The sequence below is a fragment of the Peromyscus maniculatus genome, chromosome 3, assembly GCF_049852395.1.
Source record: "Peromyscus maniculatus bairdii isolate BWxNUB_F1_BW_parent chromosome 3, HU_Pman_BW_mat_3.1, whole genome shotgun sequence".
Taxonomy (NCBI): domain Eukaryota; kingdom Metazoa; phylum Chordata; class Mammalia; order Rodentia; family Cricetidae; genus Peromyscus; species Peromyscus maniculatus.
In genome coordinates, this window is record NC_134854.1 from 35,497,582 (window position 1) to 35,523,699 (window position 26,118).

The 26,118-nt window shown below is 39.7% G+C and overlaps 1 protein-coding gene across 2 annotated transcripts in view; it reads right to left on the reverse strand.

Annotated features, from left to right (window-relative positions):
- Positions 1 to 328: 328 nt before the first annotated feature.
- The window catches only part of Gnai1 (G protein subunit alpha i1), a 77,834-nt gene continuing 52,044 nt past the window's right edge, over positions 329 to 26,118 (reverse strand). For both annotated transcript variants that reach the window (XM_006971081.4, XM_015999966.3), the window contains exons 4-8: positions 17,825 to 17,982; positions 16,281 to 16,409; positions 10,311 to 10,440; positions 7,447 to 7,600; positions 329 to 2,395 (exon numbers count right to left, since the gene is read on the reverse strand). In XM_006971081.4, the coding sequence (XP_006971143.1) occupies positions 2,205 to 2,395; positions 7,447 to 7,600; positions 10,311 to 10,440; positions 16,281 to 16,409; positions 17,825 to 17,982 (762 nt within the window). In that variant the 3' untranslated portion in view covers positions 329 to 2,204. The remainder of the gene's footprint in view (positions 2,396 to 7,446; positions 7,601 to 10,310; positions 10,441 to 16,280; positions 16,410 to 17,824; positions 17,983 to 26,118) is intronic.

Here is a 26,118-nt window from a genome sequence, read left to right on the forward strand (position 1 = left end):
TCTAGCCACCCTAGGACAAAGCAAATTACACATGGGTCTTTGGAATACATTCAATATCAAAACTGCAGCGGTAGTTAAAGGGTAATAATTGGTTTAAGAGAAAATGATGATGCATTGATCTGGGCACAGTGATATGGGGTTTGAATTCCCATAAGGGGCTTGCAGGCAGGCAATTTAAATTTTGGTATCATACTGTACAAGAACACTTAGGGCAAACTCAAGCTTCTCAGACAGGTAAAGCCAAAAAGACAAGAGCACTGGAAAAAAAGAAGGAAGCTTCTGTACACAGACACCTAAATTCTAATGCAAAATGAGTTCAGTCAATAGGTTTGTAAAATTTTAAAAATTTAAATTTATTAGGATGTATTAGTAGCACAGTTACACAGAGTAGAGTTAAGGGATTCACCAATGATGGTCACCAGTATGTGCTTCTTTGTGGCTTTTAAACCCTATTTTTCATCATTCAAATTTATTCAGATAATAGTTGAATTTCATACATAGCTTCACAATGTGGGTCTGACAGGTCTTCCATTAGTAAAATGAATGAAAACATATCTTTCATGAAAGGCACATAAAATAATCTAAACTAACACTGAAGGAATTTTGATCACCTTGAATTTCTTTACATTACAAAAGAAAACAATTTCCCCCAAAGTAAACAGATGTGAATGTAGTTTATGATTCTCCCTACACTTACATATGCACAAACTTCAACAAGGAGACTGTGGGGGTAGCAACATCTGACTCAAGTGAGAAACCATTCACTGGCAAAGTTTATAGAAAGTCTTAACGTTACAGGGTGAGTTAAAAAGGGAGATGAACTGGGGAGTGCTGTTCAGTCTGACAACACAAGGGCCCACAGACACATTGTAAACGATTAAAGGAGGAAGGATGGCACTAACTAACAGAGTTCAGTATGTAGCACTATGTAACACCCACGGATGCACACACACACTCACTGATCTTGTTAAATACTACTATTCAATTTCGAAGCGCAATTGTCCTCTTAATGTCAGAAATCAGAGTGTAGCTTTAAAAGAATATAAATTCCAGCAAGTGGAAAGGATTTGGATGTCTAAGGGAAAAGAAGTGCCGTTTGACATAAAGTGATAAACTTGAAACCAGTTACATATGAATCAAAAGCTTGCATACTATCAGTAATAGAGTGTTTTCTGGTTATCTTCCCAACAAAGAACTGTCATGTATGCTTAAGTACAAGGGATTTCTCAAGGAAAATACATAAATGAATGTCTCAAAGTTCACATACTAAAAAATTTTTACCCACAAAAATGCTTTCCTCACTCATCTAAACTTTATTGTAAATAAAACCATGGTTATTTAAGTGTATAAAATTAACCTGGCATCACCTGAAGGCAATGCAGATATGCCATCCAGATGCTAAGCTGAGCTGGTACATGGACTAAAAGTGAAGTGTTTTTAAGTCTAAGGTCCTCTTTCCTCAAAAATCTGGAATTTTAGCTTTTTAAAACAAATCTAAGGTAAAATTGAAACATCATGCACTCTGTGAAGAAAATGTCAATGCACACAATGTTTAACTAACTGATACAAAGGCGGGTGTGCCTCACCTCTGTAAGAACATCCCCACAAAACACATAACCTTTAGAGAACAACTCATGTTATTAAAATAGTCTGTGCAATGTTTGTACAAATAACATTTTATGAATACAAGTATACATATAATCAAGGTTAAGGGTTTGTGACATTTCCTAATATTAATTACGGTACCTAAAATTTATAGGACACGAACATAAATAAAGCTGTTTAAAACTGGCAAACACAGAACTAATCTGTCATTCATTACAAGATACTTAATATTTATGTTATTTCCAAAGCCATCACACTAGAATCGTAAGTTGCCATTCTTACAACCTAAACATAATATGGGAAATCAAATGTTATAAATACATCTTACATTTGCATATTTACACTTACACAGAAATCATCAGTACACTAGAGCCCAGCTTCAACAGCACACCTCACTTTCACATCACAGGAGCATCTTTCATCTTTGAGAATGGTCCTATGACTTTCAGATAGAAACACAAAACAGAGCAACTTTGGTCAGGTCCAGGATGCATTTGCTGTATACTACATTCTGTGTTGCTGGGAGACTCTAGTCTAGAGAGATCCATATATAAGTACTCATTTGGTTTGAAAACGCATTTTACTATCAACTGCAAAACTTAGAAGAGACCACAATCTTTAAGATTATTTTTGATGATGACGTCTGTTACAGCATCAAACACAAACTGCACGTTCTTCGTGTCTGTGGCACATGTGAAGTGGGTGTAGATTTCCTTTGTGTCCTTTCTTTTATTGAGGTCTTCAAACTGACATTGAATATATGCAGCTGCCTCTTCATATGTGTTTGATCCTGAGATGGAAAAAGAAAGAAAGAAGTATGCAAAAAGTTATACAAGTATAGTATAAGTAAAACACACTTTAAAACACAGATCAATTTTCCAAATATAAAATAAAGGGATTCCATAATCTCACTTTCCCTTCTAGAACAAAGTGTTGCTTTTTTTTTTCAAATGAAAAACACCTTGTGTAAAGTAATCTTTACAAGCCATCTTTAAACCTAAAAACTCCTTTACATGGTAGTCTATGTGTGCTCTGTTTCTGCTTAAGTCTCCAAGAGCCAGACCTCTTTCCTATCACCCTCTATCATCTACATCCTCAAGCTGGAGAATTCAAGCCACCAGACCCTAATGGTGGCTTAGTATTATTGTGCTGACTGGTGAATCAGTAATGCTGGCTGAATGTTTCCCTCACCCCTTCATAGCTACCCATTAACATGCTTTTGTCATCCCTTTTTATTCACAACTTATATCAAGTCTGTAATATGGTTAAAGGTTGTGAAGTTAGAATAAACAATGATGGCATACCCCTGCCTTCAGGTGAGGGGCTAGAGACTGGCTCTGAGTAAGAACAATTCAGAACTGGATTGGCAGGATCTGAGGATAAGCACACAGACCCAGAAATTCCAGTTGTTGGGTGTAGGTTTGGTAGAACTTTATGTTATGGTCAAAGAAGATTCACAAAGAAGGCTAGAGCATGGCCTTCTACTTCAGGAAACGGCCTGACAGTCCATGCACTGTCACTGACACATGGGATCTGGGGCATCACATCATTAGCGGCCACTCAGAAGTAAGGATGTAAGCAGTATTGTAAGCCAATGTAACATGAGTGAACTTTTGGGTTATTCTCTGGATCCAAGGAGCCAGACGCAAACATGTACATAACCCGTGTGACCTAACAGCTGTTCGCCAAACAATCAAAATGGGTGCGTGAGGAAAAGGCCACTCGTAAATAATTTTGTTGGGGGAGAAGGGGAGATGCTTAGTTGAGACTGAAAGGAGGCAAAAGGGATTCTGGGTATTGGACATATCAGTTTCTTGACTCAGGTATTAGATACTGACTTTGTATTTTTATATTGTATATCCACTTTTCTTTCCTTTTCTTTTTCTTTAATTGTTTCTTTCATTTTTGAGATTATAATATAATTACACCATTTTCCTGTTCCCTTTCCCACTCCAAACCCTGCCACATATCCCTTCTTGCTCTCTTTCAAATCCATAGCCTCCTTTATCACTAATTGCTATTTCATGTAAACATATATGTGTTCATACATATATGTTCCTAAATACAACCTGCTCAGTCTGTAAAGGTTGTTTATATGCATGTTTTCAGGGCTGACTATGTGGTATCGAATAACCAGCTGGTGTGCTCGTCCCTGGAGCAGAGTGTTTCTCCTGCTCTCAGTGTTCCTCAGTTGCCTGTGCTTCTCTGTGTAGGGCTGAGCCCTCTTGAGTTTTCCCCATCTGCATTGGCATGTCTACTGCTCTTGTCCTTGTTCAGCTCGTGTTTAGGCAGTCATGTTGGTGAGACTTTATGTGTGCACCTTCTGAAATCACTAGGAGACACAACCCCACAGGGAACTCTGATCTTCTGGCTCTTACAATCTTTCTGCCTCCTCTCCAGCTTTGTTCTCTGACCCTTAGGTGCAAGAGTGATCCGTGGATGTATGAACTGGAAGTGGGCCCTGCAACTATGCATTTTAATTGGTTGTGGTTTTCTAAACATGCCTCACATTACAGATAACTGTGTTCATGTGCACTTAATATTGCCAGAAAATAGGTTAAGACATATAACAGAACAAAACCTATTAAATTTCTCTTTTGTAATAACCCAAAATTACTTGTCTGCCTTTTAAGATTCTCTGTGCTTGTGGATTCTGTTCTTAGGTGCTCAGTTCCACATCTGGGGCTCAGTATGTATCACCAAAGCTCAGTACATAAAGTACCCTTATTCTGGGGCTCAGTGTATACCATGAAAGTTCAGTATATAACGTGCCCCTTATCTGCAGCACTGTTTCTCTGCTGTCCTTCACAATCCAGTATTCTGACTCATTCCACATCTGCTCAAAATGTGCTCTACATAACAACCCATAATTAACCAAATCCTCTATGTCACTAAAAACTCCTATAGACAATACAAACACTACTTCAGTTTTGTGATATGCTTTGCTGGCTCTCAATTCTTTTTCAGCATTAGGTATCCTATACAGAATGCAATAACTCTATCTTGCAAGTCCTAACCACTTTTATCACACAATGTAGAAAACTATAGTACAATGAATGACACAGGGCAAGGCCCAGAGAGAGACTGTTTAGTGTCCCAGGATAGCATAGATGATAAAACCACAGACCCTGAATACATTTATATTTTAATTGTTTTATATAATAATAACCTTATAAACATCATATTCTATTAAATCATTGGTGCTATAAAATTTGAATGCAATGAACAATGGCTTATTAGGTTAAAGAAAGCTATTAAAATATAACCCCTAAATTAATTACAAATGTGTTTGGGGGAAGGAGTTTACACCAAGGACATAGTTCATTTGCAACATACATTTGGGTGGCTAAATTGCTACATTCCAAGGGCTAGCAAATTCATGAGCAAACTGCTGAATACATTCTATGATCTGATTTTCAGTCTGAAAAATGAAAGAGCAGAGTGTGTGTGTATGGTGATATTTTATTTGTACTAAAATGTGATTTGTATGTTAATAAATAAAGTTGCCCGGGGGGTCAGAGCTATTAGCAAACCATAGCAGAAACTGGGTGGTGGTGGTGCACACCTTTAATCCCAGCACTTGGTAGGCAGAGCTAGGTAGATCTCTGTGTGTTCAAGGATACAGCCAGCATAGAGACACACACCTTTAATCTCAATACCAACCATAGAAGACCTGGAGGTCTGTACGGACAGGCAGTGACTAGGAGGTCATGTGGTTGGGTTTACAACCAATGAGAAGGCAGAACAGAAACCCTATAAAAAGACAGACACACAGGAAGTAGGTCTCTTTCGGAGAGGTAGGACCACTGAGACAGTGAAGGGTAAGGTTTTTAGCTCTTAGCTGTTGCTCTGACCTCTTGGCTTTCATCTCTGTATTGGCTCTGTGTTTCTTATTTAATAAGACGGTTGGTTACATCTGTGTGTGTGTGCGCGTGTGTGTGCGCGCGTGCGTGCTGCAATTGTGTGTACATGCATGCTGGGAGGATAGGTATTTTCAATATGTGAACTTTCCTGAATGAATACATGATTGGGTTAAAGCAACTTCAAAACTAGGAAACCGGAAACTTTATGAGAGAGTGAAAAGAGGAGAGAAAGAAAACAGTATTAGCTTTGTTTATACTTCAGTGCTAAAAACTGTGTTCAGGAAGCAGTTGAAAATAGAAGCAAGTGGCTGCAGAGAGAAATTTGGGCTGAAAACATAATTTTGCACAGTTAAGAATAAATATGACTATGAAAGGATAGTTTGGGAAAGAGATTACAGGGCTGGAGACGGACGGCGGTGAAATGGCAACTCACAATGATGGGGAGGAAGAGCACTGCAAGGCAGAGGCGAAGGCAGGACACGCCCACGAGGCTGGCAGGGCCACACAGCCTCATCCACACAAAGCCACAACCATGCGACCCAGGAGCTGATGTCGATGCAAGAAGCAACTTAGCCAATCATAGAGCAGGGAGTGCAGATTTGAAATTATAATCTTAGCCTTTGGGATACCAAATAATAATGTGATATTCCTGTGTTTATCAAAGACACTTCCTCTCTGTTTCCAATGAGACTCTAATTAAAAGCAGCTTGACCGGTACAGGTCTGAGTGCAGACAGACATGCGTGTGCCCTGGGGTCTTGTTCTCAGCTGCCTGAATGGGACCACCTCAGGGCCAGCCCCAAGGCCAGCCAACATCAGCCGTGTGAGGACACTCACTCCACACTCTCCATCACTGCATTCACTGCATCGCTAACTGAAATTGTATTGAGACTTTAAGAAGTTCTGGAGAATTTTTTGTTCTTTAAAACAGACTGATGTAAAGATTAAAATATTTCGATTTTAGATTTAGAGTTCATACAAACCAGTGGCAGTTTTATTTTTTAAAGAGACAAGGCCCATCACTTAAATATGAATATGAAAACCAATTTCCTCTGCTTATATGCGAGGGCTGGAAGAATACATGATTGGGTTAAAGCAAATATGTGAGTAGGTCAGCAGCTCTGTCCCTGGTACTCACTTTTTGTTTGGGGAAATAGGTTCTCATATACTCTGGTCTGTCTTTGGACTTACTATGTAGCCCAGGATGGCCTTGAAGTACTCATCTTCCTGATTCACCTCCCAAGTCTGGGGCTCACATGTAGGAACATTGACTCATTTTCAATAGCAGCTTGGGATGTGCTCCAAGGAACTAAACCAAATTTAAACCAATGCATTATCCCAATTTCCAGTTTTAGAGACGAGGCAGCACTGGACCCTTGATAAATATCTGCTTTGATAAAGATCATATATCTAATCTTGAAAAAGCTGGGTCTTTACTTCAAATCTGCTTTCCTCTTGGAGGACACTGTCCATAGCGGCAAAATTCAAGCACCATTAAGAGTCTCATGATCGAGGACTGGATTTCTACTGACTTTCCCTGATACCGTAGAGGAAGGAGCTGTCGCACTGGCTCCTCTTCACTGTCTTCCTACAGTCCTAGGCATCGTGTGTTTAAGTGTGTGTGTGTGTGTGTGTGTGTGTGTGTGTGTGTGTGTGTGTGTTTGATGAGATAGCAAGCAGAGACAGATCTTATCTTTGTTGATCCAATCTGTGATCTATATGAGCAAGTCAGTTTTTAAATTCATAAAGACATGGGGCCATTTCTGGAAATCACCTAAAAGCTTTTCCATAAAGTGAATAAGGGATTTTCAGAAAACTCATCCACACCTTCAAGAACTATTTGTATTCAGAGACAGTTTGGAAAATTCAGTGCAAGAATGAGTAAGCCGATGAATTCAAACCAACAACTGAAAATCTTGCCTTAGGGGAAGTTTTACTTAGAAACACATGATTGCTAAATTATTCTAAAAGTCAAATACCTGCATATTCCGGGTAGCATATGGTGAGGGGGCTCTTTTTGATTTTTTCTTCAAAGAGGTCCTTCTTGTTTAGAAAAAGGATGATGGAGGTGTCTGTGAACCACTTGTTGTTACATATACTGTCAAACAACTTCATGCTTTCATGCATTCGATTCTGCAACAAAAAAATAATTTTCATGAGCAGTGAAGGTTTGACGAACAGTATTTTAATATAATTAACATATTTTCCCTTTATTTTACACACTGACCACAGTTTCCTCTCCCTCCTCTCCTCCAGTTCCCTCCCCGAACTCCCATCTACCTCCCCACCCCCATGGGCCCACTCCTCCTCAGTCTCCATTCAGAAGGGGTAGGCCTCCCATGGGCTTCACGGCACACATCAAGTTGAGGTAGGACCAAGCTCCTCCTCCTACATAAAGGCTGGGCTACTTAATCCATCATGGGGCATGGAGAACAGGTTTCCAAGAGCCAGCTAAGTGCCAGGGACAGGTCCTGATCTCACTGCAAGGAGCCTTACAAACAGACTAAGCTACATGACTGTCACACACATGCAGAGGGCCTAGGTCAGTCCCATGCAGGCTCCCCAACTGTTGGTCCAGAATCCATGTGTTCCCATGAGCTCAGGTCAACTGTCTCTGTGGATTCCTCCATCATGACCTTGACCCCCTGGCTCATAAAATCCCTCCTCTCTTTCTTCAGAATGACACCTAGAGCTCTGACCAGCATTATTCATAAAAGCCAGAACCTGGAAACAACCTGAATGCCCCTCAACCTAAGAATGAATAAGGAAAATGTGGTATATTTATACAATGGAATATTACTCAGCTATAAAAAAAACAATGCCATCATGAAATTTGCAGGCAAATGGATGGATCTAGAAAAAGTCATTCTGAGTGAGGTAATCCAGACTCAGAAAGACAAACATGATATGTACTCACTCATAAGTGGATACTAGATGTAAAGCAAAGGATAGCCAGAGTACAACCCACAGCTTCAGAGAAGCTAGGTAACAAGCAGGACCCTAAGAGGGACGTATGGATTGCACTGGGAAAGGGAAATAGAAGTGATTTCCTGGGTAAACTGGAGGTGGGCTGGGGGGATGGGGGATGGGAACTTGAGGGAGTGGGTTGGAGGCAGGATGGAGGATGAGAGTAATGAAAGAGATGTCTTGATTTGGGTGGCAGGACATTTCGGGGTTAGGGAGAAACCTGGTGCCAGGGAAACTCCCAGGAATCCACAAGGATGACCCCAGCTAAGACCTCTAGCAATAATGGAGAGGGTGCCTGAACCGGCCATCTACTGTAATCAGATTGCTGACTACCCTAATTGTCATCAGAGATCCTTTATCCAGTAACTGATGGGAGCAGATGCAGAGATCTACAGCCAAGCACTGAGGAACAGTTTTAAAAAGAACAAATGTTGCAACAGACCAGATCTCTTCAGCTGAAAACCATTCAACACTCTGAAGGACATCCCAGGTGTTATCTCAACTTCAATTTTGTCTTAACCTGTTCTGTCTGAATCACTCTGGCTGATTTCAAACTCAAGCAAAGAAAGCCTTAGCGATTTACTCCCTGTGCTGAAACTGAGGCTGGCCCCGAGTGAAAGCAATTACCTCCTAATGGGAAATGAATTTCTCCCCTTTCCCCCAAGCAACAACAATTTTCTAGAAGCCAGCAGGAGACCCTGCAAACTAGGTCTGTGACAATGATCAACTGAACCACAGTTTGACCCAGACAGTGGGATAATGCATACCCCCCAACCCCCACCTCGTTTCAGGCTTTTTCTTTCCCATACTGAATCCAAGAGCTCTTCTCACTATCCAACAAGACTCTAGGATGCTGACACCTTGTTCTTTCCATAAGGCTATACTGAATGAATATCTTCCTACTTTGTCCTGGCTAGTCACCTTCTTTTTAGAGTTCTGAGGTGATAGGTAGCCAGGGCCAGTGGACTGAGGCCTCTATCCAGCCAGGTCTCTTGATCTAGAGCTCATAATAATTCCATGATAATACATTTTTGTCATTTCTACACAAGCACAACTTAGATTTTAAGCAAGCTGAGTGTCTCAACATCACATAATCATCACTGGGCTCAATGCCCACTGTGTAAAGTCTTATGCCCCAGATCCTGCTGCCGCAGCATGTTGCAATCAAGGGATGTCTATGTATAAACACATCAAAGAAATGTCACTGTTGTACAGTTCACCCAAGCTTAAGAGATAGCTGGAAGCTTTAGAGACTAATTATTAAACTGAGCGAACTGAAATCCAAGTAGCTCAACACTGTGGATATTAACAAAGACAACTTCCAGTTTTTGTTCTCTACCCTTTGTGGGGGTGGTCTGTGTTCAAAGTGGACACTGACATACTTTATAGTATTGGAATAAAAGAAATGTGTATGTGATGTTGTGTTTTCCCTCCTGGGCAATAACTGTATGTACTTGATTTAGAAAAACCTGAAATTCCCCTAAATTTTCCTTTGCATTTAAGTGCCAGAGTTTTAAGTTCCTATTCAATACTGCTTCCCCAGATTGATACATTATTGAGTGCTATTTGGAAATTATTTTTCTATAAATAGGGAAGGATAACATTTATCAAAGTTACAAGCCATGAGAGTAACACGTGAGGAAGTAGGAGCCTTGGAGCAGATGCAGGGAATTCTCAGGCAGCTGGGAGTGAGGAGCACCTGTGCCTCCTAAGCACCTGAGCCCTTCACACAGCAGTGGAGGAGCTGAAGCGAAGGGCCTGAACTTTCAAATACTTCATGCACAACAAGGATTTCTCAAGGTTTCTCAGAAGAGTTGCTGGCAACATTTGCAGCTCCTAGCATTTCATGCTGCACCCTAGAAGTACTTCTACTTGCCATTTCTTCATCTTCAGCTAGAACCAGGTCGTAGTCACTCAGGGCCACACAGAAGATGATGGCAGTCACTCCTTCAAAGCAGTGAATCCACTTCTTCCGCTCTGACCTCTGACCTCCCACATCGAACATTCTGTAAGAGGAAAATTTATGACTTGACACTACATTAAATGTTCAAAAGCTCTGAGGAGTTCTGTAATGTCAACAAAAATGTTCCGCATAGCTTGGGGACTGTGGGATGGGAAGAAAGGAGAAAGGGACATAGTGGGTGGGAAAAAAATGTTACCAATTTGTTTTCTCAAAGGCAAAGAGGAGGGCTAAGTTATTTTTTAATAGAGTCTTTGATCACAGCAAGGGTAACTCTAAACAAAATACAAAATACTCTTAACAAACAACACATATGGGGGCTTGAGGTGGCTGAGCGAATACCTAGCAGCCTGAGTTCAATCCGTGGGTCCCTTCCTCACGCACTCTGTGGCATGTGTGTATGTGTGAGTCCATGTGCGCGCGTGCGCGCGCACTCGCGCACACACACACACACACACACACACACACACACACACACGATAATAATAAATTAAAATTTAAAAGTGTATAAAAGCATAGACACCCATTAACAAACATATGAAAGCACTGAGGACATCAACGCAACTACGGATTAATGGATCTCACTGCTTATAAACACTGCCAGTCACAGGAAGCCCGGGATCAACGAGAGCACACTCGACTTGCCAGTCCCAAGCAGCAGAGCCAGGACAGGGCTCCCCTGTTCCTACTGAGAAATGAGCTCTGTCAGAGCAGAAAGCAAGATGCTGATGGAACCTCAAAACAGTTTCAGTAAGAAAATGGTTGTGCAGCAAAGTCATTTTAGAAAGGGGCCAAGAGGTTTGTGTAGATTATAGAATAAAATGCGAGAGAGGGTAAGAGAGAGAGAAGAGGTGAGGGACCTTTAAAATTAAAATCCTTCAGTTGTTATATAATATACAATCCTGGACAACTGGAGGCTAGTGTACAAGGTTCTGACACAATCAAACAATAGAATACCAATGACCTTTTCTTCTTGTTCCTGGCAAGTTTAAAAGTTAAGCAAAAGTTTAAATTTGCATAGACTACATTATACAGCCCAGAAATAACTCCTTATATAATGGAAACACTGTGTAAACTGGCACATTTTTAAAGGCCCCATTTATCTCGATGGTGCACTAATTAAAACCATTCCTATTTAATCCCCTACAGAGCAGTAGTGGCCTACAAACCAAATCTGAATCCGTCCACTAGTCCTGTTACTTTCATCATTTTGGTTTAGCTGGAAGCTGTTCCTAAAAGTTTGCTATAACAAAATGATCCTACCCCAGCGTAAATCAGAGTGGATAGGTTAGAAGTAAACAAAAAGCAGAGTGGGTAAGATGACCCACTGTAATAAAGATCAAAGAGGAACAGGGAGAATTGATTTAATTAGATCAATATTTGTTACACTGCCTAAGAATGCAATTTATAAAGAACTTCCCCATACCCTTAGCTAGCTTCTTCACCCAGCATGCATCACTCCTCCACAGGCTGTACCAATCCATCCCATCCTCCACTGGTTACTCAGTCACTTAGTAGTGCTTCTGTGTTACTGAGGTGCTTGATGTCTACAGCTGGCTGATGTACTAATGAATACTGTGCTCAATGGTGTAGCCAGGCTCCCTCCAATCAACCAAGAGTCCTGAAACAACTAGGGTTTCTCAGGCAACATGAAAATATACTCAGGACTGCACCACAACTTTCATTGGAGCCTGATAGCCTGCTCTACCAACTCAGGTCTGCCAGTGGCCTCACACAGCCTCGTCATGCCTGTTCTCTGGAGAATACTGAGTGGCACTAATGGCAGTACCAGTAAAGGGGCTACGATAACAAGTGTCCACAGATGTGAAAGTGGAAGGGGGTTAGGACTGGATAATGAGTACCATCTTCAAGTGTCCTGAAGCACTTCACACAAAAAGAAACAACTAGACTGTCTTGAAATACAGACAACAAAGTTCATTTATTTCAAATTCAGATGAAAGTGAAACCCCTGGAGTTTCTATAGTCTTAGGGCGTGCATGTACTGTGATGAACAGAAGAATGCAGACACAAAGCTGGTTAGAGACACTAGTGATGAGTTCTCAGAGGAAATGGAAAGGGTCTCCTGCAGGGGGCGATGCTGTAACAACAGGCAGAAGCAGCTGTGTGCTTGTCAACATCAGTCTGTAAATGATGGGACACAACAGCAGAAAAGTAAACTGAGGAAGAAACTCCAAGCCAGAAGGGAGTCCCTCCCCACATACAGGAGAGAAGGACATGTGACAGGGCAGGAGGCATAAGCCGAGGTGTGCCATGAATTGCTAACAGCTACCAGATGCTAACAACAGGTCAGGAATAAGCTAGGGCTGGGAGGTAGATGCCTCCCCAACATACTGATTTCAGTTCTAACCTCCAGAACAGGGAGATGGTGGATTTTCACTTGTACATGAACCCAGTTTTGGGCAATTTGTATGGCTACAAACAGAAAGTAAAAATATTATTGTGCAATGGATATATTTTATTTATAAGCTCTACTTTTGGCCATAGCAATTACCATCTCCTAAAAATTAAATATCTGCATTTTTTACCTGCCCTTTTCCTTGAAGAATTTAAAGCAAAGACATTGCCTTTCTTTGCTTGTTTGCATCCCCAACATTTGATACAAAAAGAACTCTATAAATATGTACAACTAAATAAATAAACCATACCTACTGTCACCTGGTACACTGATAGAGTTTTATCTTTACACAATTTTAAAAAAGAAAAAAGACTCATTTTATTATTACACTTCTGATCAAGGGCAACATTCTAATAGTTAAGCATCTTAATGGGGTTTACCCAGCTATTTAATGGGGATATCTTTGTCCAAAACCCTTCTGCTCTAACGGAAATGCCTTCCAATTCCTCCTTAGACCACCCCAGCTCACAATTAGCCATTTCCTTACCAAAACACAACAATTTCAGTTTTTAGTCTATGGTACTAAAATGAGGTAAACTACTGGATGTGGTAGCACACATCTTTAATTCCAGAACTCCAAAAAGGCAGAGCCAGGTGGATCTCTATGAATTTGAGGCTAGCCACAGTGAGTTCTGGCCAGCCAGGGCTACAAAGTGAGACCCTGTCTCAAAAACAAAGCAAAGCAAAACAAACAAAAGACCCTAAGTAAACAGAATTTTTTAAAAACCAGACCCAAAGATGTCTTGGAGTTAGGCAAATACATTTTAAATCTGCAAACAATAAACGTCTTTATAATTAAATGTCCTTGTACAGTTTTAAGACAAATGGAGCAACAAATGAATATGTCTCCAGACCAGACGTTGCATATGGTTACTTAATGACCTACACATTTAGCAGGAAGGCTACCTGGCAGGAGACTCGGTAAGAAGGGAAAATATACCCACCATGAGGCGCAAGAGAAGGAATGGAAGTGAAAATAAGGGTGGACTCAAAACCACATATGCTATGTAAAACCTGCACTGCGGACACAGACTACATCGTCACTCAAGACCAAGGGGAACAGTCCTTTCTGGAGCTAGGAGAGATTATGGGAACTCAGAATGGAACTGATGCTCTTTGGAAAGCTTAATATGGGAATCCCTGATAATCAGTGACAGTGACATCAGCAGGTAGGCTTCATTTACAGACACACACACACACACACACACACACACACACACACACACACACACAGAAGCAAGCAGACATGGAACTGTCTGTCAGTAGGTAACTGCTCCAACTTCCCAGCATGGAGTACTGAGCCTTCATTGGGAAGTGAACTGACAACGGTTTGTTTTCTAACAAATCTCCGACTGAGAATCTCCTTGATTAAATTGCTTTTAGAAAATCTGTTCCATTATCCTTGTCATTTTAGAGACTCAAAGCTACCTGAAGCAGTCTAACCCATGATTCATAGTAATGCTTTCTTTTGAATGACTATCTTGAACCAGAGCATGTTATAAGCAAAACAATAAGGGTAATTTCAATGACAACATGAACTAGTTCATTTCAAGGTGCTGTAGACAGTGACGTCGAACGGATGAGTTAGCAGTGGCTGCTAGTTTTCCCTTTTGTTCCTTTTTCCTTCAACTTTCCAGATACTGTGGTGACGGTGTAGAAGAAAAGCTAAGGGGATATACTTTTTTCAATCATATACAATTTGAATTTCTACAAACCAGACATAAAGCACTAAAGATAACCTGAAAAAGAAAATGTGTAATGAGTATATTAAACAATGATTTATCTAATCTCTCTAATCTCTCATAAAACTTAAAAAAAATGAAACCTTAACAAAATATGGGGTATGAATATCAAGACAGTTTTCATAAGGGAAGTCATATATCATAAATTTCTTTTCTAATAATTTCTGTAGTGACAAGTGGGGTCTGCTCAGTCTGGTCATCAGATCTGTAACTTTCTGTGGGAGCAGGAAGGCGGGACCTCACACAGAGTACAACTGCAGTGCTCCCCAAACCAATCTCACTCACGTTGGTTTAAGAAAACAAAAGGAAACCCCCACCTGCTGAACAAGAAAAATGATACAAACCCACGCAACACATTTAATTCTAGCATTGTATTCTTTTTCGGGGGTTACTAATTAGCTGATATTTATATTGTCTAGGGAACAAGGTATTTAATACAGTCTGAGTAATCTACTGTCAGGTTTGTGTGACAGACGGGCCCAGGAAGCTGTCCAAGGGCTTTACATCAGGATTCCCTTCCTCTGGACACAAAACTGGCACTTAGGGAATGTGTCATTTTAAATCAAATTGAATCATAAGACATGTGGTTTTGAAAAACAATTTTCTCCAGGTCCTGAATAGAGCTTCAAAATATAGAAACATAATATGAAGGAAAAAAAGAGTAATAATTATAATCTTAAATAAGTATATAATTGTAAACATTAAGTAACAGCACAGTGGTCTTGGATTTCTGTGAAAACACAGGCATTTTGTTTCAGTAAAACACTCTGTAGTCAAGTTATTGTTCTCAGAGACATCTTTATATGAAATCAGTTCCTCATTTTCCTTGATTCCATCATTATGACTTCAATGAGAGTGAGGGGGACATAATGAGGAACACCATGGTACATGTGCAACCATTGGGTTAGCAAGTGGAGCAATAAGAACAAAGGAATGGGGAATAAAGAGTAAACAAAGAAATCCGGCCGCAGGTCATCTACAAGGGAAAAGTGGACGAAAGTCGCTGTCGAGGAGCTGTGGGGCTGGGGGTAAATTAAAACTGGGATTTGGCTGTGACTCAGTCCTTGTCTTTCTCATTTTTTAAAAAGTATTATTTATTAGAAGAGAAATGCAATTTTATGAATGTCTATATGCTGTGTATTGCCTTCCTCTCAAACTGGCTTATCCCAAGTGAGAGGTTGGAGGGACATCCCCGAAGCCCTTCCATTCCTAATGCATCATGCTGTACTGTTCTTCCCAAGCAGGTTCACACTGGACACACCCGAAGCAAACATTGCCCACCACCAGACTTCAAATATCAGTTTGCTTCATGAAAAAATTCAAAGGCACCTTTCTTTAAATGCATTTTTATAAGTAAGAACATATTCTAAAACTAAAGCTCCCTATTTTACCTAAAGACAGACAGAGATGCCTTCCTTCATCAGACATGGACCTATAAATTAAAGACGTAGCTTCATTTAGTCAAAACAGCCAGGCTCTATTATAGTTCGGGCACTGGAAAAATAACAGGCAAAGGGAACTTGTCTGGTTATTTTTTCTTAAATAAAAATCAACATATTCTTTTGAAAATGTTGTTCTTGCTCATTTCCATAAATTTATTTTGTCTAATCTTATAAAAAAAATTTCCAGCAGTAAAAATGTTATAAACATTTGTTATTTTGCCTTTTGCTTCTAAAGCAATGCATTTTATAACCAAGCTTATAAGCCATAGATTTGGAAGCTACTCACTTAAAATGGAGATCTTTGAAAGTAAAATGGGTTTCCACGATCCCCGTTGTTTTCACCCTGGTTCTGAGAACATCCTGCTGCGTCGGGATATAATTTGGTTGTGCTATTCTGTCCAAGTCATTGAGATAACTGAAAACAAGCAAACAACAAACACAGTGATAACAGGAACTAGAGGCAAAAACTATTACTTAAAACGAAAACTACAGCATATTTTAATTATGTGGTGTTCTTAAGTTTTCAAGGGTCTTTATGAGCATATAAAACAACGAGTTTAAGTTTCCATGTCACACAAACACTCAAGAATCATTTAGTGTCTGTTTAAATTTGTTAAGCTTTGTTTTTCAGTCATAGCAATTCAAAGGAAAGTGGCTCAAAAATGTCTAAACTAAAAACATCATGAGCTTGTTTCTTAAAATTCTTCCTTACACTTTTAGGGTAACACCGTGCTTGGGTCGATACTTTCCCCTCTGTTGAAGATTTCACAGGTCTTAATTGTGGAGGCAGTGGCAAGAAAGCTCAGCAAAGACTTTTGCTGCGATGTTGTTTCCTGCTAGCCTTATATTTCACACAGGGAAACCCACACTGTTCTGTTCGAGTCTCCCAAACCAATACAGGCTCTTGTCAGTGGCCTTACTTGCCCATCACTATTAGAGGATAAGACCCTACGGTTAAAGGTACAACACACTTCAGCTTAAGATACAGAAAAAGCAAGCTGGAACCGTTTCTTCCCTGAAGGCAAGCATTAAAGTCTCAGAGGTGCTATGCAGGCTGCTGGGAGAGAAAAGGCATCACTGGTCTTGTGAACCCTATGAGTCAAAAATCTAAGCTTCCAGGCAAGATGTCCCCGTCGTTCAATAGTGGTACCACTATTACAGGGGTAACCAATGCCATCTGTTTGAATCGAGACCTGCTCCACAGTTAAGAATCCTGTTAACAACTTGTCTGGGGAAGTTGTAGGCCCAATTATAGTTACTAAATTGATATAACATAAGCTACTTTCTAAATATGTAGGTTTATACTCACAGACAAAAGCTACTCTCAGCCTTAATGAGAGAAGCCTCTCTTTACAGTAAATGGTGGTGAATGCTGAGCCTCATGGATGTCTAAGAGAATGAGTGATGGCTGAGGGCTCAAACCTAAACAAGACATCTACACCACCCTGTCTAAGGCACAGACAGCTTACCAAGAGTAAGAGGGTGCAGGGAGTATCTAAGTGCAGATCAGTGCTCTGAGAAATGCAGAGTGTATTTTTGGAAGTTTCAGTGACATTCTAGAAGTATACTGGAGACAATCCTTTTCTATACAGTTTCAATTAAAGATTACATATGCATGAGGCTTTTCGAAAACATGTGTAATAACAGCATTGCTACCACAAACATACAAAAAAAAATAAATGACAGAGAAACCATTCAAATATTGTCACTCAGGAAACACGAGTTGTATAAGAATGTGCCAGGCAATTCTTCAGCACAAGTGACATGGAGATAGATTTACCAGCACATGATCACTCATTGAAGTTGAGTTCTGAAGCTGTGGCTACTTACTAGGCTGCAGAATCATTCAGTTGGTACTCTCTGGATCTGTTGAAGCAGGCTTGCACACCACTGTCTTTCCACAATCTCTTTATGACTCCAGCAAGCTCTGTAGTCATAAAGCCTTCTTCTGCAGCCCCAGCAAGCACAAAGAGCTGGCGAGCATCATCCTGCACATTCAACAAAACAAGAGGTGTTAAAGGTAAAAAAAAATTACAGATGGAGAAATACACAAGAAGAAAAACATAACTGAATTTCCTTCATGCTTTTTATAGAAGTGCCACAACTTTTCTTCAAAGCACCACTTGAAAAGTTGGCTTATGCAAAACAAAACTATAAACATAAATCACAAGCCTATGCTTTGTGGTGCAGGTGGCAGCTATTAGAGCACCTGGGGCTGAACGAATAACTAAAGTCACAGCATATGAAAGGGCCTTAACTATCTACTGAAAGAATGTAGTAGACTGAAGATCATTAAAAAATAAAAAAGATGAATGATACAAAAAGTTATTCTCCAAATTCTTTTAATCAAGGAAGCATGACACCATAAAAGATTATCTAAAACAGAATCTAATTAAGTCTTAGCTTTTTGATACAGTTTACAGATGCAAACTACTGTCAGGGAAGAGAGAAATCAATGTGAAGAAAGCAACAATAGTTTCACAGGATAGTCTGCAGATTCTCGAGACCTTAATATACACACATGTTAATAATCAGTGAGGAAGCAGCTGGGAGCAGGTGTTTGCTAACCCAGACATGGGGCGGGGGGGAAATAAGCACAGCTTTGGAGGGGATATACCCACAATGCATGTGAGGGTGAGGAAAAACACACACAAAGTTCTAAACGAAAGAAGACTATATAAAGTTGGTCTGGTTCTGCATTAGTGATGAAGCTGCTACCAATTACTGAGCCACACATAATCAACCACACTCAGTCACTGCTGCCAAAGAGAAACAGAAGAGGAGCCTCTGAGTGCAATCCCAGTTGTCTTATACAACCATGCTTTTATAGAGCGGGGACAGGCGGCCAGGGGAAAGGAGCTTCTACTTCATGTGTACCTTATTCACACCGAGTCTTCAGCATCTGGGCTGTAGCTCAGCATATCTTTACTAAGACCAGATGCATATTTATGTTCTCAGCTCTAATGGGTAGTAATTACCATCCCTGGTAGCACAGTGGATACTCTAGGTAGAAATAATTTAAAAACAGAACCAAACCAAGCCTAGGTGTCACAAGTTACTACTTTACTTAGGTTAATTTTAGCTTGAGATGTGTGGTTTTGTACAGTAGGGGATTAAGTCATCGTTATTTCCAAGGACCATCCTTCTGAACTAGAGTGGGCTCTCCAATCTTCAGGTTGAAGGTATCTGAAAAGTTTGCATGTACTAGAGTGGTATAGTGTTTTTTATATTTTTACTCTTATCATTATTCTGTGTAAATTCTGTATAAAAATCTATTACCCTATATGATCAGGTATTATTAACAATAATCTAGAAATAATTTAAAATACACAGGTAGGATTTCTAAAGATTACGTGTAAATACACTTTTTGACTTTTCTAAAATAGGTTTTTACTACACAGTCTAGGCTAGCTTCGAACCTGTGGTCCTCCTACCTCAGTGCCAACTGCTGAGATTACAGGAGGGACCACCAAACCTGGAAGCCATTTTATAAATAAATTTGATCACCTTCAGATTTTGGCATTTGCTGAGTGTTCTTGAACTAATGGCCCACCACTACTGGGGGATGAACGCATTGCAGCTGAGTCTTACAGAACTGTGACGAAGGGTGAGGAAGAGAAGTGTCTCAAGACAGGCTTACGGAGCAGACAAGCTGATGATACAAACTCATTCTACTGCTAATTCATGAAACATTTTCTTTTCAGCTGGAACTCATCATGGAAACTAATTAAGTTTCTCAGCATGGGAACACATTATTCAAGCATATGTTTCCCTCTTTAGTAAACCACAAGAGAAATGCATGAAAGCCAGCAACACGCACGCATCCTTAGTAAAGCAGCCCATCAGATTGCAGCCACTCTTGGTACTATTGCCCTCGTTCCAATAAGCAGTAAGGCCACCTTCTAGAAATAACCTATACACAAAAACCTTGCCATTTTTATTTACCAAACCACAGAAAACGTAATTTTGTTTAGAAAAATACTTAAGTAGGTTTTTTTTTTAAAAAAAAAAATATATTACATTATGCAATCTTTCATCAACTTTAGTAAAGTCTTGGCAGAAGAGACCAAGACCCTCCAGTCTGGGTCACGGATCGGAGCCTTTTCTTTCATACTTTCTAGGAAGATGCCCTAAAGGAAACACAGAAGGAACTCTGGACGTTGTCTTTATAAACTGTTCTCCCCGAGGCATTCAAATGTCTCTTCCCTTTTTAAACTGCACACGTCAGTGAGACCATGTGATCCTTTTCTTTCTGTACCTGCCTCATTTGACTTAAGACCATATCCTCCAAGTCAGAAGAAAATGTTGATCAAATTTGCAGAGATAGAAAATTAAACTGTGCTTACCTGGGACAAGGGAAGTGGGTGAGGAAACAGAAAGTGTAGTTCAAAGGATAAGTAGCAAAAGGCAGGTTGAAATTAGGTAGTGCAAGGAGCTAATGCCCAACACCTAAACTAATTGTAGAGTTGCATTTTATTGGAATTATATTAATTAAGTTCATTTTAGCCACTCTTCTCATTCAAAAATATAAGACGTGAGATGATGGACTGTAGTGGGTAGCTGTTCCAGCTTTGACCTTGAAGCACTGCCCCTAGTGAGGCAGCCAGTAACTGCCACACAAGCCTATGACCTGCCCCTGGGGCGTGGCCGAGATGGGAACCCTTAAAGACCCAAGATGTGTACTGCGGGCTCTCTTGGCTCCTCGTGATACTGGATGGCAGACAAAGTCAGAGTTCTCCAGAGAACCACACTGGACCACACCTCACCTCTCCCAGGTCCTGTAACCGACCCCTTTACTGGTTGTAAATTACCCCGAAATAAACCTCTTTTAACTACCAGAGAAACTAGGTGAAGTTGCCTTGTTAGTTCTCCATTTTAAAGGACATTTTTAACTTGCTTTATTATAGTAATGAGATGATGGGCATGTTAAGTTGCTTTCCTGTAGTAACTATACTATTATCCTATAGATCCCATGACATCAAATCACAAACTTCAAAACTACACAGTAAAATTAGCATTAAAAACCTCTCTTCTTCACAAAATGTCAAGGAGCTTATTCCCCTACAGTAACTGGAAGCCTGGCATGGTATGATGGTGTACAGCTATAATCCTGGTACTCGGAAGGCTGACACAGGAGCATCTCAAATACTAGGACAACCTGGGCTACACAGTGAGTGTAGTCAGTCTAAATTACAGGGAACCCTGTCTCAGGAAAAACTGTCACTGGCTGGACATTTAGCCATCAGCCACAAGTGAGCCCTGAGGTAATGAATTTGAGCAGAAAGCATTATAAAAAGCTTTCTACCTAACCTTTTCTGTCGCATGGCCAAAGGCAACTTGCCTCAAGGACCACAGCCAGTCACCCCGTCATCATATAAATCAGTAAATGAGCAACCAGTAAGCCTTTATTGTCTAAAATAATTGTCTAAAATTATGAAGTAATTGTCTAAAAACTAAAAGTCCTTCCTTGTCTAAAACAAGAAAACTTAAAACTGTAGGACAATGACTGTTTTTATCCCACTTTGGAAAAACAGTCTTTTTAAAATGTATATAAAAACAAAACTCAAAGTCATTTAGAGACATCCACAGGAGCACATAACGTCAGAGATAAAGGGACAGTGACCACGGAAGCTGGGACTGGAGTGTGGTTAGGGAAGCAGCTTACAGGGCCATGCTGTTGTGTAAAAACCAGAGAAGGGCTGGACACACAGCCCAGTTAGACCTAGTTCCACTTCCAGTCTAGCGGCTACTCCAGACCAGACCACTCTCCACATACAAGACAGCACTGTGAGCGCCATGTGGTGCACAGATTATGAATATAATGCTCACATACATAAACATAAAACAATCTTAACTTTTCTTTTTAGAGACAGAATGGACATGAACATGGAAGCAGGCCAGTTAGATATGACCCCAGAGTGTAAATCGGGGGTGATAACTGAGCTTTGGAGCCCAGAGAGGAGCCGCTTACTTTCCCCTTACTGCAGTATTGCGTCAGCCAGATAGCACAGGCTTTCCCAGGGACAGGCTAGACACTGGCTGTGGTGTGCATTTTGTCTAAAACTATCTCAGGCTTTACAGGATTCAGAAGCCTCTACCCAGGCTGGGGAAGACTTTGAAGGACCAGGATCGTTGGTTTTTGACATGTGAAGGGTCACAAAGGCAAAAAAAGGGTACGCTTCCTGTGGGGCACAGAGCAGAAACCGTGCGTTTTCAGGACCAGACTCATCAGGATTCATTCAAAAGCAAAACTGCTCTTTAATAGTCAAAGCAATCTAAACCATGAAAACCCCATGGGAGGCTTTTAAAGCAACGGCTAGATGACTAATCATGACACAGAAGACAAAATTCCAGATGAAAGTAATCTTTGCACAGAAAGTATCAAAAGGCCTTATAAAATACAAGGAAAGCAATATGATAAACTAGATGAAAACACAGATAGCTCTGAACTGAAGCTCTAAGGATAACTTTCTGCTGCCAGGTCTGACATATGAATGGATATCCCTTATCCCAATGCTTGAATCATCTATAAAATTTGCCAACGATATTGGAAATCACAAACAATGATAGCTTCTCTTCTGTGTAACCCACCACATTCCTATAGATATGCGGCTATACATGTGCATATATATATACATGTACATGTGTGTATATATACCATATATATATATTTCTTAAGAGCTATAATCAGGAAAACAAAGACCTTTGGTGTGTTGGTCACACTGTGGCTCAATGCCAACCTCAGATGATGAAGGGTTGCTTAATAAAGCATGAGATGGCAACAGAGTTTCTCTAAAATCAATAGTAAAAAATGATTTGAGACAAGAAGATAGTCATTTTCCTTTCCCCCCTTTAAATAGTATTTTAAAAAAATCTAGGTTAATTTTAACTCATTTAAGATTGTAAAATTTTTTACTAAATTTCAGTGAATTTATGAGGAATCATGAGCTTCATTGTATCAAGAAAGGAAATTACTGGTAAATGTCTTACCAAAATTTTTATGCATGTTTATGATAATAAATATATGTTCAAATTAATAAAAAATAAAAATACTGGCATTTATGTTTTTCATGTGCATGTTCAAAAGTCAACAGAGACACAGAAATGCATGATAACTATAAGTGAAGGGAGGCAAGAAAATAGCCTATGCTGGAAGCAGACATTACACTTCAAGTTTTAATGTCATTTTGCTACTTGCATAGGTATTTCTTGGGATGGAAACAATATAAAACCATGGGCTCCTCGCCGCTGTCCTCTAACATGACGTGGGATACGACTGTAAGTGCCTCAGATGCTCATCCAGGGGCACAGCAAGGAAAAAGGCCTCAGGGACATTTTGAAGAAATGAGATTCGGAAAGAGTAGAAATTACCGGCTATTAAAAACCTACAGTATGTAGAACAGTCTGAATTTAATGCATGCCAAGAAGATAAAAATACCAACATAAACTTATATGATAGAGGTGGTAAGATAAATCAGTATGAAAGAATGCAGTTATCCAAAACTACTGATGGATAATAAGTTATAAACAGGGAAGTACAAATATACCTTATTCTATTCATGCTGATGGATAATAAGTCGTAAGTAGGGAATCGTAAAGACAGCTTATTCTGCTCATCCAACAGAATGTTTCAGAGGGACTAAAGAACAAACAAAGATACTGAAATTGACTGCCTTACAGAACCTTTAAAGTAGCTATCCATATTTGGTTAAATCTTTGATGGAGTGAAGATGTTCTAAATTAGACATAATAGAAACAATAATGTAGGGAGTTTTAATGATGAAAAACACCCAATAATGAAATGAAGAATAATAAACAAAATATGAGAAATTACCATTTGGGAACAAAAGGCTAATGCACATGTACTTACACACCCGCAGACAATGGGTAAGCACACACAGGGCACAGGGCACTACAGAAACACAAACACAGTAGACAGACTGCGGAAGACTACACAAGTGGAAGATTCACATTACACTGAGCTAAGACTCAACTAATCACAAACCAGGCAATTCCCTTAACTCTCTGGCTGCATAGAGTTAGAAAAAAATACCTAGTCAGATGGCTGTCAAGGTGAACTGCTAAGCATTCCTCAACAACAATCTTGCAAATCAGGCAAACAGACATAAAGCAACCAACAAGCTGACAAAAACAAACCACACATGCATTCAAGGAGAAAAGGGACCACCTCCTAGGGGCCAAGTGAGGCTGGTCAGGAACATGTATAAGTGGACCTCAGGCAGGCTCCAAGGTTCCTCACAGGATAAGGCATCTTAAGTGGCTTCCAAACAGTGAAATTATTTGCTTGGGTTTGTTTCCAATTTATTTCAGATCTAACCCTACTAGAAAAATAAAAGTCCAATGATATATAAATTATAACTTCATATTTTTAAAGCTATCCTAGTAAACACATTCTCTGCCAATTGCCATGAACCTATATAAACCTGCTTTCTGGCTGTCCTTATTCTGTGCATGTTATTATAGGCTAGCCCACAGTTCTAACTAAAGTACTCAGGGCCTAGTATGTGTTAACAGTTCTACATAATGCTTCCTACCACACAACAATCTAAACTATTAATACTTTCGTACCCATAGGTGGACAACCCTCACTCTGAGAAAGCCTTAAAGGGACAGCAGTCATAAATTTAACTGCACTATACCAACCTTGAGAATTATTTGTTGTGGAATAATCCTTCTATACACAATGAATATGTATTACTCTCACTGGTTAATAAAGAACTGACTGGCCTATACCAGGGCAGGAACAGATTGGGTGGAAGAGCCAGACTAGGAGAATGCTGAGAAGAAGAAAGGCAGAGTATGGAGTAGCAAGCTGATGCAGAAAAAGAAAGATGGACATGCCATACTGAGAAAAGGTACCAAGCCATCTGGCAAAGTATAGATATAAATATTGGTTAACTGAAAATATGAGTTAGCTAGAAACAAGGCCGAGCTATTGGCCAAGCATTTATAATTATTACTAAGCCTTTGTGTGTTTATTTGGGAGTTGCTGATAGGAAAGAAACATCTGCTAACAATTATTTTTATTTTTCAATCAAAATAGGTAATATGTGAGCTGTAGCCATACCATTTTGAACATGCCTGACCTTGCCTAAAATTGCCAATGTATACACTGTGTATAAATCTGCTAACTGCAGAAATTACCGTATATCGGTCACAATTTCTGAAAGTCTATTTCTTTCCCCCTCACGTTTCAACAAGCAAAGTGCATATTAAGGTATAATCTCAGTGTGGATGGGGGAATCTCACAGAGCCCCACCCCTAGATGAAGAGCTTCAAGCAATAACCAACCACTGAGGGAGGGTGACAGTCCCCACAGAGACAGCCCTCTTGCCCCAGCATTTATGTATTTAGTCATTTATGTTATATATACCGTGTGTATGTAACAACAATGGTTAAAAGAGGTGTCTGAACTAGGAAGAGAGGGAGGAGGGAGAGGAAAGGTGAAATTATGTAATTACACTTTAATTATTTTTTAATTTAAAAAGATAAAATCCCAACAAAAACAAGCAGGGTTTTTTAGTGTCTGTTTAGTTTCAACAGAATTAGAGAAAAATACTTCTCAAGTCCACTTGGAACAGAAATGCATAGTGGTCTTGATATTTGGTAAAAAAAATAAGAGTGTAATCAAAGCCTACTAGGTGCCAATTCATCTGTGTAGCAATATAAACTAACACCCTGTGAGTCTGTCAACAATAACAGTACAATTACAGATAATAAAATCAATAATTTATTGAGGCCTGTTATGTCCAAGACATGTTATAAACAATCAGTATTGATTTTTTCTTTCTTAAAATCCTATGTGGTAGATGTTCTTTTGTTTCTGATTCCAATATAATTAAACATGATTAGAGGCACTGAGTGACATAATTCGTGACTAGTCTGTGAAAGAAACAAAACTACATCAGCATAGGAAAAAAAGTGTCTATACGCATAGCCAATTGCATGTTAAAGGTAGTGTTTCCAAGTCATTGGGGAAGAGACTGATTACTTAATAAATGGTAGTAAGGCAGGAGACAAATTATATGACATATTTAGATCCTATTTAATGGAAAACACCCACAAATAGGTGGATAGACATAGTAGAGAAAAACCATAGTACT